Below are 18,588 nucleotides of genomic sequence, written 5' to 3' on the forward strand. Positions count from 1 at the left end.
TTAAAAATTTTCCGATTACCATGAAAAAGTAGACATCGGCAGCCCTGTAATCGATGATAACAGTGCGTTACCGTCTCAATTAATTATGATAAAGGCAAAGGAGTAAATTGCTCAAATTCCGGACGTGAACTTGCCTTACGTAACGAACCTGACGTCGGCCTAGAGGCAAGATGGATGGCGGTGACCGTCTAGATAATATGAGATGAGCGATAACGCGGCCTCTGTATCTGTTATCAAGTGGTAGGAATATTGGTTGGAAGCCGGTAGCGAGCCAGCATTCGCACAGCAGCCTCAGAAGGCACGCGACATCCTTGAGGCGACGGAGACTTGCGCGCGCGCATTCGTTGCAATACTACAGGGTGATGATGCTATGCCGATAGACCGATTGTCGTGATTTGTATCGGACTTTTTAATAGTGAAGTGATTCCGTTATAAAAATGGGTAAGCGATTTTTGTGCAGTTTATAGAACTAGATTTTAACGTTAAAAATCTCTAAGTTGATCAGTGCGATGATAATGAATGCGAAACCAATTAAGTTTGCTAATTGTATTTCAATAAATAACTGTCAGTGTTCGCGCTTTGTGTTATGTTTTTTTATATCGTAAATTGGAAACTACACGGCTGTCCATCATATGTTGACAATGTTACAACGATTTCAAGAACCAAGTTCATTCTTTGTTGGATTATAAAGAGACTTGAGTCTTGGCAGGAATAGATATAACTAAAACAAGCATGCTATTGTCTTGTTAATATTTACTAATATATACTTGTATTTTTCTGTAATAATATGAAGGAATAGGGATGCTAAGGAATATTTTAAAGATCGATTTTTGGACTGAAAATTTTAAGGTAGACTTAAATTTTTTTTGTATGGTATTGTAATTTATGTAATTTATTTATATGAATGATATTCAAAGTTACGTAATAACTTACTTAAATAGACTTAAGTAGGTACTTAAAGTTACTTAACTAACTGTAAGAAAGTTTTTTTTTAATAAAATTTGTAAACTAAAGATTTACACATAGTTAATGAACATAATTTTAGGAGGACTTCATTTATAATTTTGGAGGAACGTAAATTCATCAATTTTCAATAAACAAATAATTAAATGTAACTAAGTTAAGAAAAGCTCGAAAAGGTAATATTTCATTCATTTAAAGTTAACTTGTACAAGATTACTTTTTAATCAGTTTGAAGGTATTTGACATTTGTGCAGGAATGCTCGGTAAACGGAAATCCGGAAAAATCACGAGCATGGAGAACGGTTAGGGCTGTCAATAAAGAGATATTTGTAAAAAAATACATATATGTATCTTTCAGGGGATATTTTTTATTTACGTTATACAAAACCTACTAATAAAAAATAAAAAAGCATTTATTTGATATAAAAAATATGCTAAAATAAAACCTTGTTTCATTATTACCTAAAAATAAAAGTATGCATAATTACGATAACTTACTACATCAATTATAGCAATCAAAATAATTGTTAACTGTGTGTAGTGTATGCCACTGGAAAATTTCATTTTTTTCTTTAGTACAGACATTTTTATCTTTAGTAAATTCTATACATACCCGTAATTATTGAATTTCGTTACTTTTTAGGGTTCCGTACCGAAACGGAACAACGGGACCCTATTAATGAGACAGCTAGAAAGGTGAAATTTTTAACAAATGATGTATTTCCGTTGCTGCTATAACAACAAATACTAAAAATTAAAACATATATATATTAAGGGGGGGTCCCCATAGTACGGATTACGGAACCCTTCGTGCGCTAGTCCGACTCGCACTTGACCGTTTTTTTTTGTTTTTGTAAGAGTCGAATGACTAATCATATTAGAAAGGTTAATTACTTATTACTGGAAATATTATAATATAATGTAAGTACTAAGTTCTATATCTAAAATTACCATGTGTGGACAAGAAGTAATAAAATCGAATTACAACTATTTCACGACTACCTACTTCTAGTATTGAGTGTCAATGCCAATCACAGCAATCCATACTAATATTATAAATGCGAAAGTAACTCTGTCTGTCTGTCTGTTACTCAATCACGCCTAAAGTACTGCACCAATTTTCATGAAATTTGGTATGGAGATATTTTGATACCCGAGATAGGACATTTTTTTTTATTTATACCGACTCTACATAAATATTGATGCATTAAAATTAATAGTTACGACGAAAATGATAAGATTTGTGAATGTAGTAGTGATTGTATTCTGAATTATAATACTAATTCAAGTTTTGCACTTACCACATTTAGATTTCAATTTTTCGATTGAAGCCTTCTGAATAATAAAATGAAATTTTCAGGGTAGCTACCTGATAGATAGAGCAAGTTTTTAAAAGCCAAACGGAAACCTTTTTTCATGTGATTTTATTTTTTTACGGGCCCTTGAAGTTGTGAACATACTGGGTAATTTTATCTTTCTTGGCATTTAATTCTTTTTTTTATGCCATTCGAAAATCTAACGATAGTAAATGTTACCATACTGGATTGGCATATCTTTCAGCTTAGCACACAAAAAAAATCAAGCATCTAGCGCAATAATTCACGTCACCATAAATAAAAATCTCATCGTAGGTACTCAGCGATAGATGAAAAATTAAAAAAAAAATCATAACTCCGAAAATACGAAAAATCGCATAACATACATGGGGGCGATTCGGATAGCCCTCTAGGTCCTATACCTCCCAGCTTCCGTTCGTCGCTACTTTTTGGGACACCCTGTACAGCTTAAAAATTTTATCTGTAATGCCACAAAAAAGGCAACATTGCATACATGACAGAAACAAATTTATTTTTTTACTATCTTTCATCTAGACGATATTACTATCTCATTATTCCAAAACCCATGACCTTGCAATGCCAAACGGCAGCCTATACAAGCGTGTTTACGTGCACACAAGATAACACTTGCTTACACATGTCATTTTATTTACGGGAAAAATCCTTCATCTCATTTTTACTTAAAATTGATTAATCATGACACCGCTATAGAAATGCTACCTGAGATAAGATAGCGCTGTGTACACAATAGTGACAATTTAATTGAGTGTATCAACTGTTTGCAGTTTTGATGATATTTGTGTACATAGCCTTAAAAGATGTAATAGCACAGTAATAGATACTATTTGTTACTAGATGTTTGCCGCTTTTTGTCTACAGATAAAAAAAATGATAAAAACGTAAGTCCTTTTTGAAAACGGATATCAAATCCGGTTTAGAGGAGTTTGAATAATAATTAAAAAAAATAGCCTTTGAAACTTTCGATCCAAGCCTGTTTCAATAATGTTGACGTATTATTGTAACGGAAGCATTTATACTTACCTACCTACTTTACTTTCTGAACACAATTGTATCAGATAATTGAAGAGATATCTTTTTATCTCCAAAAACCTTCATAAACAATATTTTTCCATTGAATAAAAATAATGTATCTGTTATTCTTAAGTACTTACGTAAACTGTTTCCACAGATAGGTACGATTCTGTCAAAAAACAGTCTTGCTACTTTTGTAAAATGTTAATGCAATATTGTTTTCGTCATAATTCAGCTGACCGTTTTTCTTTTGTGTTTTCTAATCTTTAACAGTTCCTAATTCAAATGGAAACAAATTTAACAGACTAAATAAAAATATTTAAAATGCATTCAGCTTTTTTTAGTTTTTTATATATTTATACGGTGGTGTTACTTTCGTATAACAAACTGTCATGCAATATGATGAAATTTTCTTTAACACCACGTTTCTTTATAATTAAAGATTTCCTTTATTTTTAATTTATCAAGTTTTTTTTAATTGCCAGTTAATAGATAATCAAAGTTATAACTAAATGTTGGCATTAAAAAAAATAAGAAAAAGTTACCTACTTATACAAAAATGGCGCCAAAATAACCATACTGTATATAGCTACAGTATGGATCGACTTTCCTTTGCGTAATCGAAGCAATTCATTGAATCAAGGGCTCAGTAAATACCTATACTTATAATACTATAATCTCGCAAAACAAAAACTAAAACTAAAATATGCCGATCCAATAATTAAGTACCTACTTCAAATTTATATGAGTATTCATATTTTCATTATGTACAATTATTTTATCTATTTTTAATTGTTCATCTATCATTTTATTGCTAATTAAGGTGAAAGTAAGTAAACAAGTAAATAAAGTACGTTATCATAAGTTCACAAAATAAATATTAACATAAAATACTAGTATTTACTAGGTAGGTACTATTGCACATTATAATTAAAATTATATTTATACATGCGTATGCCGTATTATATAATATATTCCTCTGAAACGGCTAAAACACAATAGGTACCGATTTGGATGCAGTATCGAAAAATAGTTAAAAAATTAATAACTGGGGTCTCCCAGGAACAAAAGTGGGTTTATTCGCAAAAACAATGACAGACAGATTTTAAATTGAAATAATGAAAAATAGCTACGTTTTGATTTGTTTGTTGAGGTAGGCCAAAGAGGCCAATACTATATTTCCGTGTGAAAAAACAAATAAAAATAACACACAAAAATATTACATTAATCACTTATTATATTAATGGACCTATCTATAATTATTATTGTTGTATAATAATCGCATAAATTAATGTATCATTAGTAAAATAATTTAATTCAAACATTATCGTGTATGTCTAATTATAGATAAATTAAATAACAATTTATGTTGTATAATTAAACACAATAGAAATTTAATTTATCTGAAAATAAACAATTATTTTAATAGATATCAAGTATTGTAGTTTTGGCTAAAATTGAAGTTTGTAAAGTTGTTTTATGACTATTGATTTTAGCGTAGTCCTAATTTAATTATATACCTACCTGTTTGATTAGCGACTAAAGTTATCAAGCAATATCCTGAATATCCAGTGAAACAATTTGTAATATTCAACGACGCGACGTTAGATTAAAAAACTTTTTAAGAGCACGGCCACTGACAGACTGAGATGTTTTGATCGTTGTAATGAAATTTATTTCAAAGCATGTAATTTATAAAAAATTTAACTCATATCCGGCATTATTATTAAACCTGTCAATCGAGAAAATCTACTTGAATATAAAAGAAACAATGCGTGTCAAACATGTATTCCTAATCTTATGAGGGTAGGCAATCCTTCGCTAATAAGGTCACAGCATACCCACATAAATTATAACATATGCATAATTACGATTTGCAGCATAACTGCACACTATTTCCGTCTTAATCACGGTCGAATAGGGTTTATAATAGTGTAAGCCCTTTAAATATTATCATTTAAGACATGTCAAGCAGTGCATACAATAGGGTATTCGGTTAAACTGCACATAATGATTTAAATAAACAAAGTGAATTGTGAATATTGATAATTGAATCAATATGACTATGGTAGAACAACATTTAACTGTAACTAGAACCCTTCGACCAGTATTATCAGTTAAGTGCTAAAACGTGGATTTGAGTGTGGTGTGTCTTTTGTATGCTGACGAAGATATTTTGGTTACAGGTTTAGACTTCTTAGAGCATGGAGCGGACTTCGAAGCCGCTATCTCGGCGACCGGTATGTATTATTAGGTTATAATTCTTTAGATATTAGTGATAAAAAAATACTTCTAGAAAAGTCCATAGCCAAAATATTGTGTTGGCTCACTGCTTGTGTAAAGCAGCGTAAAGTAAACGTTGTTCTTTCTTAGGACATACAGTTGACGAATTAGTTCATACATTGTAATAAGTACATACGGTTGAATGTTAAAAACAACATAATGCATGTCTATCATCAATCACCGTCTGTATAGAATCTTGCCTGTATTGTTTTATACAATCACCGGTTTGAAGATATGCAGTGTTTATTGTAATTTGTATAATACAGACTGCCTATAATATTTTAAAATATCTGATTGGATAGAAGTGTTCCTTTAATATTCATATACTTTTTTTTGTTGAAAGATTTTTGAAATTGAGTTTTTGCAATGGAAATATATGAGCTGATTATATCGTTCTTAACGTAGATATACAACCTAAACCCATATAGTAGGCTTATATTTGCAGTAGGAAAAATTGTGCTAATTCCGTATATTCTGAGTGGGAAAAAAATGCTAACAATATTCTTCTTCCAGGCTTCGGTCGCTTCCACTTCTGTCTGCTCGCGATCACGGGGCTGATCTACGCAGACACCGCTATCGGCATCACTATAGTATCGTTTGTACTACCGGCTGCGACATGCGACTTCCGAATGACCTCGTCTGATAAGGGATGGCTTACTGCAGCGCCTATGTTGGGTGAGTATTGAGACACAGTAAAACAATACAAACAGTAAGGAAACTATCTACAAATCGAGACCACAGATTGTCAAATAGATACTACGTATACGAGACTCGTACATCTAAGTCGATGTGTATGTGAGAGTGAGCTATTTCGAACGTTTTGTATCGAGTTAAGCTACTGTTTGTAGGTATCTTTTTATCGTTGTGGTGTCGAGTGGTGGCGTTAGTGAATGTATATTATATTATGGGCAAATATTACTCAGAGAGATTACTTGATTTCAATGTAATCAATTATGAGTAGGCAAAGATTACATAAAGAGTGGTTTTACAGTATTTGTGTAAAAGACACAATGTAGAATCATAATGTTTTCCTCAATGCTTTCTAATTGAAATGCTTAGAAAAATAGTAACGCAGCTTAAAAGCTTAGGAATTCAATGTTCTTAGGTATATTTTATTAATCCTCATTCTTTATCAAAATAGTAGAACAAATATTTAATCAACACTGCTAGATATTATAAACTAGCTTTCCGCCTGCGGCTTCGCCCGCGTTTTCAAAAAAAAACCCGCATAGTTCCCGTTCCCGTGGGATTTCCGGGATAAAACCTAGCCTATGTCACTCAGAAATGATGTAGCTTTCCAACAGTGAAAGAATTTTTCAAATCTGCCAAGTAGTTTCGGAGCCTATTCAATTCATACAAACAAACAAACAAAAAATCAAACCTTTCCTCTTTATAATATTTTATTATAAATAATGTCTATTATATGAAATATTATTGATAGAATATCATTATACGAAATATTGGTGATAAATGCAATTCTTTTGCGGCATTCAGCATAATTCAATATTAGTGAAACTGTTTACAAAACAAACATAACATACCAACTAAAATGAGCATTTTATTTAATTTTTTTTTTCAGGTATGGTTATCGGCTCATACTTCTGGGGCTGCTTGGCCGACACCAAGGGCCGTAAGATCGTGCTGGTCTCCACGCTGTTGCTCGATGGCTTCATCGGCATCGTGTCATCGTTCGTACAAATTCTGCCAGTCTTCATGGCGTGCAGATTCGTTAACGGTTTTGCGTAAGTACTTAATTTAATTAGCCTAAACAAATTTGATTAGCCTTAGCAGGAGTAATTTGGATTTCCATTTAAAATAAAATAGTTTTAAAAATTAAGTCTTACTAGTAATAGCTAATAAAAATTATGAGTGTCTTACATTTTTATAGATACTTTGAATAATATTCAGTAGAATATTTATTTATACCCTTATAATAAGTAAATGCATTATAAATACTAACATATTTCCATTAAATAGGCAATCAAACAACTAATCAATAGCAGTTCTAAAAAGTATTTTGTCACAGGGTCGCCGGAGCCATGGGTATCTGTTTCCCGTACCTGGGAGAGTTCCAAGCCACCAAGTACAGAGAGAAGATCCTCTGCTGGATGGAAATGTTCTGGACACTTGGTGTCATCTTGCTACCACGTAAGTCTTTATAGATTATAAAAAAAATCTCGAAAAAGTTATAAAAGTTAATATTCATTTTAATAACTCAGGCCACGGAATCACAGACACAATAGAAAATCTATTGTGTCGTGGCCCGATCGGGCCGTTCGGGGCTCAATGGGTTTAATAAAAGTGATTTTATATTTAAAAAAAAATCATAGCACATTAAACAAGTTTCTTTTTTGTTTACGTACTCGACTGTAAAATGACAATAATTTGGGTGCAGTTTTACCTAATGTCCTTTTGTATGCTTAAATCTTTAAAACTACGCAACGGATTTTGATGCTGTTTTTTTAATAGATAGAGTGATTCAAGAGGAAGGTTTTAATATATAATTTATTAGGTATTAGACAAAGCGGGCGAAGCCGCGGGTGGTAAGCTAGTACACAATAAAAGCTAATATTCCTTTACAGTCATCGCCTGGGCAATCATCCCGATTCAGGGCATCCGCATGGAGAGCGGCAGTTTCTCCTACGACTCATGGAACTGGTTCGTAGCCGCTTGCGGGGTCCCATCCCTGATGCTGGGCTTCTGGCTCATGACCTTCCCGGAGAGTCCCAAGTTCATGATGGAGTGCGGGGACTATGATGATGCACTGGCTTGCTTGAAGAGCGTCTACAAGCAGAACACCGGCGATGACCCCGATAACTATCCGGTAATTTTTTGTTACCGTCAATAATTTCATTATCAATTATTTTAATATGAAATAAATTCATTGCACTGCTTAAAAATAATTAGAAGTTTTGATTGCTAATGTTTATACATACTCAATGAAGTCATATTTTTTACATACACCAATTATGTTTCAAAATCAAAATCAGCCACTAATTAGAAATTACTAACTATATTAAACGGAAACAAAATATACTTTAAATCAAGCAAACACATCTAGCATTTCGGTCTCTAAGCTATTTTAAAAGTAATTGTAATCAATATTTAAAGGTTTATTTCACACCGGATACATTATTATGATACCTACTAACCATTTACTATTAATCGTAGATCAAAAGCCTCAAGGAGAAACAGCGTACAATTTCGGTGGCATCGCAAAACTCCCAGAAATCAGTCCGATCACTGAGCATGCGCAAACGCAAGGACCTCAAGAGACTGTTTACCGAGATCTGGACTCAAACCAAGGCTCTGTGCAGGCCTCCCTATCTCAAATACACAATACTCACATGTCTTATTCAGTTTGGCTTAACTACTAGGTAAGTTAAAATGGCAAATACTTTTTTTCGACAATTTATGTTATTTCTTATCTTGTGCCCAGCCCCTACATCTAAATATCAACGTTATCAAAAATCCAAAAGGCAGAAATAATTCAATTTTCATGACGTTATCATAAATGTAAACATAGCTTAAAAAGCTTGTCATTTCTTTGGACACCAATTGCAAGCATGCAGCAAACATTATTACCCTTCCTGCTTCCAAAAGAGAATATGTTTCAAGCAAAAGAGGCAAGAGCAAACTATTGCTAACTAGCATCTTCCAAAAGACCTACTACTCATTCATTGCAATAACAGTTCCATGACTCACGTACTATATACTATTTAAAAATATACCAGCCGAATTGATAACCTCCTCCTTTGAAGTACCTAGGTTAAAAAATTGTAGTACAAACTCGTTCAATATTACAACTTCGTAATTCTCATCATCCTTGACCTAAGGTTGCCTGGAAGAGATCGCTGTATTAGCGATAAGGCCGCCTTTTTGTACGTATTTCTATTGTTTGTGTTATAATTTTGTTACTGGTGCAAATAAAGCGTTCATTCATTCATTCATACTACAGACTAACAAAAATTACAAGCTTATGTCCCCTTCCAGCTACTACACCCTAATGATCTGGTTCCCCGAGTTGTTCAACCGCTACGAGGAGTTCGAGCACCGCTTCCCCAACACATCGGCCTCAGTGTGCGATGTGTCCGGGGTTGTTGTGGACGAGGACTCTATGGACCCGTACGATTGCGAGAAGATCATAGACCAGAGTGTTTACATGCATACATTGATTGTGGGTCTGGCTTGTATACCCACGTCGTTGTGGTTGCCGCTGTGTGTGCACAAACTTGGGGCTAAGTTCTTCTTGAGTAAGTACTTTTTCAATTTTTTAAACTAGAACTAGAAAGCTGTGTCCACAAACTTGGGGCTAAGTTCTTCTTGAGTAAGTACTTTTTATCTTTTACTAGAAAACAAGATTAAGTCTAGTATATTCATAGTTGTACGAACGGGAGATCATAGACCAGAGTGTGTACATGCACACCCTGATTGTGGGTCTGGCTTGTATACCAACGTCGTTGTGGTTGCCGCTGTGTGTACACAAACTTGGAGCTAAGTTCTTCTTGAGTAAGTACTTTTTCAATTTTTTAAACTAGAACTAGAAAGCTGCCGCTGTGTGTACACAAACTTGGAGCTAAGTTCTTCTTGAGTAAGTACTTTTTCAATTTTTTAAACTAGAACTAGAAAGCTGTGTCCACAAACTTGGGGCTAAGTTCTTCTTGAGTAAGTACTTTTTATCTTTTACTAGAAAACAAGATTAAGTCTAGTATATTCATAGTTGTACGAATGCGAGATCATAGACCAGAGTGTGTACATGCACACCCTGATTGTGGGTCTGGCTTGTATACCCACGTCACTGTGGTTGCCGCTGTGTGTGCACAAACTTGGGGCTAAGTTCTTCTTGAGTAAGTACATTTTTCTAGTCTTGAAGACTAGATTTAGTATAGAGAATCTACATTATATAGTTTTAATTGTTGGAGTTTTAAGAAAGTCGAAATGTCTCTTCTAATTTGTTAAAAACAATTACAATGCATTTTTTTTACAATATCCCTTTTTGATAAATGTATATGATCACATATACAAAAGAAAACTTGTTACATAATAAACAATCTGTGCCTTGGTATTTGGGCGTAATAATTTCAACCCGCATGACTATTAGTGCCCGTATAAAGTTGTTATTTTAGGCCAGTTTATCTGCATACCAATATTCATAACAAACTTTTTCACATCCGTACAATATGAATTATATTAATAGTTTGAAACATAGTAGGTAACCAGATTTCGTTTTTTTTTACCAACCAATTACTATAAAATATATGGCACATACTACTTCTATCTTAGTTACGTACCTACCTATATTTTAAATTGGTATCCCTTTGAAATATTATAGTGTGATTTATTTCATCATCCATTATAAAACTGCATCACACTTTGATACATCACTTTAATACTTCAATAGGTAGTAAGGGATACTAACTTTAAATTGAATAACGTGTTCCTCCCATTTAAACAGCCTTTACTTTTCTATACAAATTTAAAATATTTACTTAGACAAAAATTACTAAAAATCTTATTTATTCCAGTTTTCTCCCTCGGCTTCGCTGGCCTAGTCACAGTGGGTCTGTTCTTCGTGCAGAACTCAACTCAAAACTTGGTATTGTCATGTATCTTCGAAGCTCTGACGTCACTCGCCATCTCTCTCGTTTTTTGTGTGCTGGTAGATCTATTCCCTACGAACCTCAGGTTAGTACTTAATACATTTACATTTATTAAATTAACTCTTTTCAAAGTAAAAAAAATGCTTACAAGATAATATGAAATTCAACTGCTACTAAAAACCATTGAATAAAACATGAAATGCACACTTTTCCCAACTCCCACTCAGAGGAGATCTAAGATGTTAGTTTCAATCATGCTCCATCATTATAAAACTGTAATAATTTATATTCCCTCTCTTGGGTGGGGGTCCATAAACAAAAAAAAAGACGTTGTATATCCAGGCAAGATGTGGTCTAATTTATCTTTTCTAGCATTATGTTAATGTTTATATAAAATGCATAAATGTTCAAACTGTTAAATGACAATTCAAAAGTGCTTCTAGAAGAGTCTAATTCAAATTTAATATTTTCTTCCAGGGTAATGGCAGCAGCACTCTCATTAACAGCGGGTCGAGGTGGTGGTCTCATCGGCAACTTGTCGTTCGGTTACCTCATAGATATCAACTGCGTCATACCAATTGTAGTATTCGCGGCTTTCTTGTTCAGTGAGTATTTTTAAATATTAGAAATAAAAAAATGGTAAGCACTAGAAGGCAAATGCACTGCTTATAAAACTTAACTTAGAATTTCTGTGGGCAGTCCAGATTTTTAAGTTTGACATTTTTATACATATTTAAAGCTTAAAATCTTAATAAATTATAAATAATATTTGAAATTTCATAATACTATCAATTATCATGTCGATGACGCGAATTCGTAAGGTTTTCGCTTACCAAAATGTATTTATCGCAGCTAAAGAAGTCTTGATCTCAAAAAATGTACGTTGTAAGAAAACTAACGATATTTAATACTGATTAAAATAATGGTTCACGACGTACAATTAATATCTCAAATTGACTCGTCAATGAACAGTACTAGTTACACTAGTAATTAATGAAGAGTTATTCCTTTTATCTGTTTTGTCTAGTTACTTACGGCCTTACTAATAAAAAGTTAAACAATGGATAAATTTCTACCATTTTCTACCATAGCTGTGTCCTGCTCTTGCTCACATGAAACGTCAATCGTAAAAACAAGACAGGTTATTGCAATAACTAATCCATTGCAAAGCGAATGGGTAACATTTTATTAGTACGACCGTTAGACTATAAACCCTAAATAAATATATACAATAACCCTACATAATGTAAAATATGGCGGAAGACGCAGTTCAAATCCCGCCTCGTGATCGAATTTTTCATACTCTTTAAAACTAATATTATAAAGCTAAAGTTGTTTGTTTGTTTGTTTGATCGCGCTAATCTCGGGAACTACTGGTCCGATTTGAAATATTATTTCGGTGTTAGATAGCCCATTTATCGAGGAAGGTTATGATATATCATCACGCTAAGACCAACAGGAGCGGAGTACTGCGGGTAAAACCGCGGAGAACAACTAGTACTCAATAAAACAACCACACCATTTGTGAATTAAATACTAATCTACATTTGTTTCCAGCTGCCGCGATCCTCTGTTTCTTCTTGCCAAAGACAGGACAAGAAGCCCTCGATTAAGCGAGCACCAACCTAGTGCAATTAGACCGGCCATACTCGACCTTTTTACCTCATTCTACAAATCTATAAAGTTTTTGGGGTAAAAGCCACTTTTTGGCGGCTGCGAAAACGCAAGTCGAGCATGGACCGATTAGACTGTCTGTAGTGAACCATGTGAAATGTACATATTAGGATGTAAACTTCGTGGCCTAAGTATTATTTATTGTCCGTAATGATAAATGGCGCAGTTACTGTGATTCAGTACAAATTATTGAAGAGCAGATAATAATGTAAGATTGAACAACAGTATTTTAATGTTGACTTTGTAATATAATGCCCTTAAATTATTAATATATTTATTATTAAAGGTTATTTCGCCTATTAATACATTGGTTGTTTGATTTCATACCCTGTTCTATTGTGTGCTTTTCTAAGTATTGTTGTATCTATAATTCTAGAATATATTCTAGTGTGATGACTAAGAATTCTAACACATGAACGGCAAGCCTCTGCCGTCCACAACTTGCCGTTCGTCTGTTAGAACTCTAAGGGCTGATTTTTCCTAATCCTTGGTTAATACTTATTCGTCGAATAACGTATTAAACTACCATTTCAAAAATGTATTCTTTGCCCGTCTTTGACAGTTTACGGGTGACATTTGAATATTATCGTGTAATACTTTATTGGGCGGATAAGTTTTAACCATGGATTGAAAAATCGGCCCTAAATCAGATAATAAACACGAGTACAATAAATATAAATATTAATTATTTGCAATAGGTGCCTATTCAGTATACATATTATGGTGTACAGAAAAGATGATATCAATACAAATACATGTAAAGCTTTTAAACAATTTATTAATTCGATACAAATATTACATTTAGTATTACAAATAAACATTAATGCAATAATGCAACAAGTATTACGGCTATTTTAATAATTATTAATAATATTATATACTTTTTTAAAGATAAATATTTTTTGATCCTCAGACAATTTTTTTCATATATAGGTATATTTTATGTTCTATAGTAAATGTGCTAATAGCGTTTAAATCTCTTTTCAACTTGTAAACTTTACAACTTAAAATCGAAATTATAAAAAATAAACATAACATTATATTAAAAAATAATATTCTATGGTGTGATGATGAAGAATATCTGTGAACAATGAAAATAAAAGTTAAGGCCGAGTGCCAGTGTTTTTATTCAAAAATGTACCTTATTTCATGGCAGTAAAGTTCAAAATCCATTGTATACGCTCTTTAAAAAAGTCTGCCTAATAGACGCGTAAGCAGTTTCGTTTAAAATATTGTTTTATGTGAATGTGAGTGAGTTTTAAATGTGAAAATTAAAAGAATAGAATATAGTGTAGGATTAGAGGCGGCTCGTCCTAAGGAGCGCTGGTGCAGTGAACTCCCATAAATAATTATAATAAAGTTATACATAGTTATACCTCCTCATTCATTTAATAATAACTAATATGACTATTTGAAACCTATCGTAAACAAACTCCAATACTAATATCAATAAAATAAGTACCTTTACACATCACAAATAAAATACATCATTAGGTACATACATCTTGTTCTGTATCATTACATAAGTAACGCGCGAAACGGATCTATCGAGCGCTCTCGATTGTGCTCCTGTGAAACAAGATTCAGTACATTGCCTAAATACGAAGTCCAATAAGAGTGAAAGAGAAATTTCGCCACAGTCCTACGCGAAACAAAAGATTTACTATGGAAAAATAGCCATATTCGGAGCGCTGCTCACACACGACGTTGCCGGTTATTATGACAGCCGCAATTGCGCGCGACGTTGCGACTCCTATATTAACAAACACTATGAATACGCTCGCGAATGCAAATTCGGCGATTTTCAAATTATTTATTGATAATCATTGAATTCGTTTTGAAATAGCCTGTACTTTATAATTTTTATTGTTTAAATGGATATTTAAAATGAACACCAATTATAATGAACACCACATATTTTTTTTAATAAATTATCCCGCTAACGCTATTGTATTTTCGTTGTTTTATTTCAACTGAACAAACACACCATACAATTTTGTCGCGAGCCGCCTCTGTGTAGCATACACTCCTGTACGTAACTATTTATTCAAGAGTACTATGTGACCATGTGTGTCTTTTTAACATATTGTACATAACTTTTACACTAAAATAAATAATATACAATTTAAAAAATTGTTTATATTTCGGCTTGTATAAAAAATAAAAATGAATTCTGGCATCTCATGAATATAAGAATACTCACATCTATTTAGCATGAGCAGCGCTCGGCACTTGCGGCAGACCAAACTCATCGACGGGCACTCCATCTTTGTTCCTAATGCTGTCCGCTCCTGGCTCCTTGTCGGGAGCCGCTGGGGCTTTCACCACATCATCGAGGTATGATGTGTCATCGTCTAATGCTATTTCGTCACCTGTAATAAAATAAGTAGTAATGAGTTATTTATTTCATGAACTGATTTATGTATGATTGATTCAGTCTTAAAATCGGACATCTTAATCCTTCATACTATTATAAAGGCGAAAGTTTGTAAGTATGGATGTATGGATGTATGGATGTTTGTTACTCTTTCACGTAAAAACTACTGAACCGATTACAATGAAATTTAGCACACATATAGAGGGTAACTTGGATTAACACATAGGATAGGTTTTATCCCGGAAATTCCACGTGAACGGGAACTATGCGGGTTTTCCTTTGAAAACGCGGGCGAAGCCGCGGGCGGAAATCTAGTTTATTCATACAACTAGACTTCCTTTACAAACGCTTTTAAATCGTAATACATAAGTAATTTAAAATTTTCCACCAGCCTATGACTCTTTGATGTGATTAACTAAGTGAAAACATTATCATGTATGAATATCGGATATCTTTAAAAGAAAGTCGTGTTAATTTCGTCATTCATAACTCAAGTTTAGCTGAATGGATTTGTCTATGAATTTTTATGATAAATAGTAGTACGAACTTTAAGAATTATTGCTTTTGTGTCGAAAAGCTATATATAACCCTAAGTTTCTATTGGTATTAGTCTAATTTTTTTTTGTGGTATGATTGAGGTTATAAATCACTCATTCGCATGAAGACGTGATAATAGCTTGTGCATCAATATAACAAACACGCAAGTATGAATTAAATTACCCAATGCATCAAGCTCCGCAGCTAACTCATCATCATCAATCTCTGGCATGCCGTACTGTCTGCCGAGCGCCTCCTGCACTTCATCAGCTTGTTCCAACATGTCAGCGAGTTCGTCGTTCACATCCTGCAATTTGAATTATTGACGTGATAACGTCTTTAAAATCGTTTTAGTCGGGTGACATGTTCAGAACTTGTGTCACACCAAAACCTCACGAGCGCGATCGCAGGTATAACGAGAGAGAGACGGTCCGATCTCCCGTCTCATCTTGAGCGCTGCCACCAATAAGACGTTATCACGTAAACATCTCGATCGTAAACCTTTTTTACAAACAACCAATTTTTGTAATTAAATATTGAACTGTATTGTGGATAAAATTCAGGAAAAAATTTTCTTGATTTATAATATTAGGACATTCACAAACGCTTTCCCCACTTACAAAAAAAAGGACACTACAATAAACTGAATAAATAATTTCAACTGCTTTCATAAAGAAGATCATTTTTCGAGGTTTTTTGAAGAAGTAAACCAATAAAATATTTTTCATAAGCTGAGCCAGTTTATTTATTGTTGAATGCACATTTAATTAGTTTTTAGAGTTCCAATTTATTTTTATACATCCTGGCTCCGCCCGGGTTGACCCCCTACATCAAAAATATAGCCTGAACATAGGTTCATCAGAAATAATGTAGGATTGTAATGGTAAAATAATTTTTTTAATCAGTCCAGTAGTTTGGAGCCTATCCAATACAAAAAAACAAACAATCAAATCTTCCCTCATTAAAATATTAGTGTAGATTATGTATAACAGGATATTATTTAAAAAATAGATTTAAACTTACATCAATAGAATCAATATTGATCTTTTTGAACTCCTTTTTCATAGATGTGACACCATCTTTCATTGCTGTGACTGTAGCGTGAGTGTCCTTTAATGTTTGTGTTGCGTAGTTTGCCTGTTCCATGTTGAATGATTGAGCTCGGAGGTTATCAATCTGTTGTTCATACCTGGATATAATACTTTAGTTATTATATAATATTTTTTGTATTTCATGCAAAAAATATGTTTATACTGAGAAATATTTGAAAATATAAAGACAAGTTTGTTGACATTGTTTATTCCAAGTGTTTAGTTGTATCTATGTAAAATACTTATCATAAGCTTGGACACACTTGAGCACAATAAAATACTAGTGTTGTAAGACTCAAAATGATTTTTTTCTTCTTTGTTTAATGAAAGTGCCGTATTTAGCAAAACCTATCAAGAAGTAGTAAAAATTATTGGAATAAACAACTTTCCTAATATATTTTATATCAATTTAGACGATTTAGATGAAGATAATTAACTAAATAAATAAGAACCATACATTTTCTTCTGTTTTAGAACTCTCATGGCCTTTTGCTTTACAGAATTTTTCGCTGGCCCTTCTCGCATTTTGGCCATTTGTTCTTTGTATTTCCTTAGCTCCGCATCTAGCTTTTGAACTTTTTGTTCAATATTATCAGCTCGGCTATCCACCTAGTAATTACAATATTCTTATTAGTATTTCAAGGTATGAATCATACCATCTCATCGCTTTAGCTTTTAACTACTTACAGTACTTATGCAGTCTGATATGCTGGGACCTGGGGTTTTAGGTTTTCCTCTTCCAAATATTCTATTCATTTTTGTGAATTAAGATCAACTAAGCACAGAGTTAATCAAAAACAAATTACAAAGTTTTTCTCGAATTTTATTTCTTGTCACAACACAACAATCCAACAACACTCGTCAGTCAACAATTGGTCAACAAGTTTGACGTTTTTATTTTTCACTGTGCTACAGATTCAAAATTCAAATGTTTATGTATAGCAATAGACATCATTAATTATCGATGAAGAGAGTTAAATCCACAGGTTAAATCTCTAATCTGCTCTAATCACATGTACTAATATTATAAAGCTGAAGAGTTTCTTTGTTTGTTTGAACGCGCTTATCTCGGGGACTACAGCTGGTGTGGTGAAAAATTCTTTCGGTGTTAGATTTAGATAGCTCATTTATCGAGGAAGGCTATAGGCTATAATACAGAGTGTAATCGATAAGTGTGCACAGGCGACTATTCCGTTACTATTCTGTGGATTCGGAATAATTGCTTGTGCACACTTATCGATTACACCTGTATATTATCATCATGCTAAGACCTACAGGAGCGGAACCACGCAGCTGAAACCGCGCGGCACAGCTAGAGCTTAATATTCCTTCTAGATGAGCTATTAAACACTATTTACGCGTTACTATAAGCGTTTTACTGCATATTTAAAAACTTTAAGTGGTTATCATTATGAGAAGTCTTCAAAAATTTTGAGAATGTAAGAAGAAACATTCTCTAATTATTATATTTTCTTTTTTATTCAGAGTGTATTAAAGCAAAATATATTCTACGTTGTAAAAGTTTGTGAAACCCGGCGATATCGATTATCGATACGATGTGGATATTCTACGATTAACGAAGCCACTACGACGATGCCATGAAAACTACTAAATATTCTACCATGCATTGTCAAAAAGACTTTGCTCATTGACGTTACAGACGAAAAAAAATTGTGTGACGGTTTTCAAAGTCA

At 33.2% G+C, this 18,588-nt stretch overlaps 2 protein-coding genes across 3 annotated transcripts; one reads left to right on the plus strand and one right to left on the minus strand.

Annotated features, from left to right (window-relative positions):
* The first annotated feature begins 258 nt into the window (after positions 1-258).
* Positions 259-13,194, plus strand: LOC149905408 (synaptic vesicle glycoprotein 2C-like). 2 transcript variants are annotated; one of them, XM_090106279.1, is made up of 11 exons: positions 259-441; positions 5,519-5,572; positions 6,129-6,290; positions 7,195-7,357; positions 7,642-7,763; positions 8,198-8,439; positions 8,787-8,992; positions 9,609-9,868; positions 11,141-11,300; positions 11,693-11,820; positions 12,773-13,194. In XM_090106279.1, exons 1-11 carry the CDS (start codon positions 438-440, stop codon positions 12,826-12,828), a joined length of 1,557 nt encoding a protein of 518 aa, XP_089962405.1. In that variant the 5' UTR covers positions 259-437; the 3' UTR covers positions 12,829-13,194. The 2 variants fall into 2 exon arrangements, with proteins under 2 accessions (XP_089962405.1, XP_089962404.1); XM_090106278.1 differs by lacking the exon at positions 259-441 and adding an exon at positions 5,300-5,446 and having other exon boundaries at positions 5,516-5,572.
* Positions 13,195-13,824: 630 nt separating this feature from the next.
* Vps60 (vacuolar protein sorting 60) lies at positions 13,825-17,752 on the minus strand. The gene is made up of 6 exons (XM_090106280.1): positions 17,582-17,752; positions 17,352-17,503; positions 16,827-16,992; positions 15,987-16,110; positions 15,093-15,261; positions 13,825-13,970 (listed from the first exon to the last, which is right to left on the minus strand). Exons 1-5 carry the CDS (start codon positions 17,648-17,650, stop codon positions 15,095-15,097), a joined length of 678 nt encoding a protein of 225 aa, XP_089962406.1. The 5' UTR covers positions 17,651-17,752; the 3' UTR covers positions 13,825-13,970; positions 15,093-15,094.
* Between the last annotated feature and the right edge of the window lie 836 nt (positions 17,753-18,588).

Source organism: Colias eurytheme, chromosome 10 (genome assembly GCF_061535395.1).
Source record: "Colias eurytheme isolate Ceu_HAF_F1 chromosome 10, ilColEury1 Martin Lab GWU primary, whole genome shotgun sequence".
Taxonomy (NCBI): domain Eukaryota; kingdom Metazoa; phylum Arthropoda; class Insecta; order Lepidoptera; family Pieridae; genus Colias; species Colias eurytheme.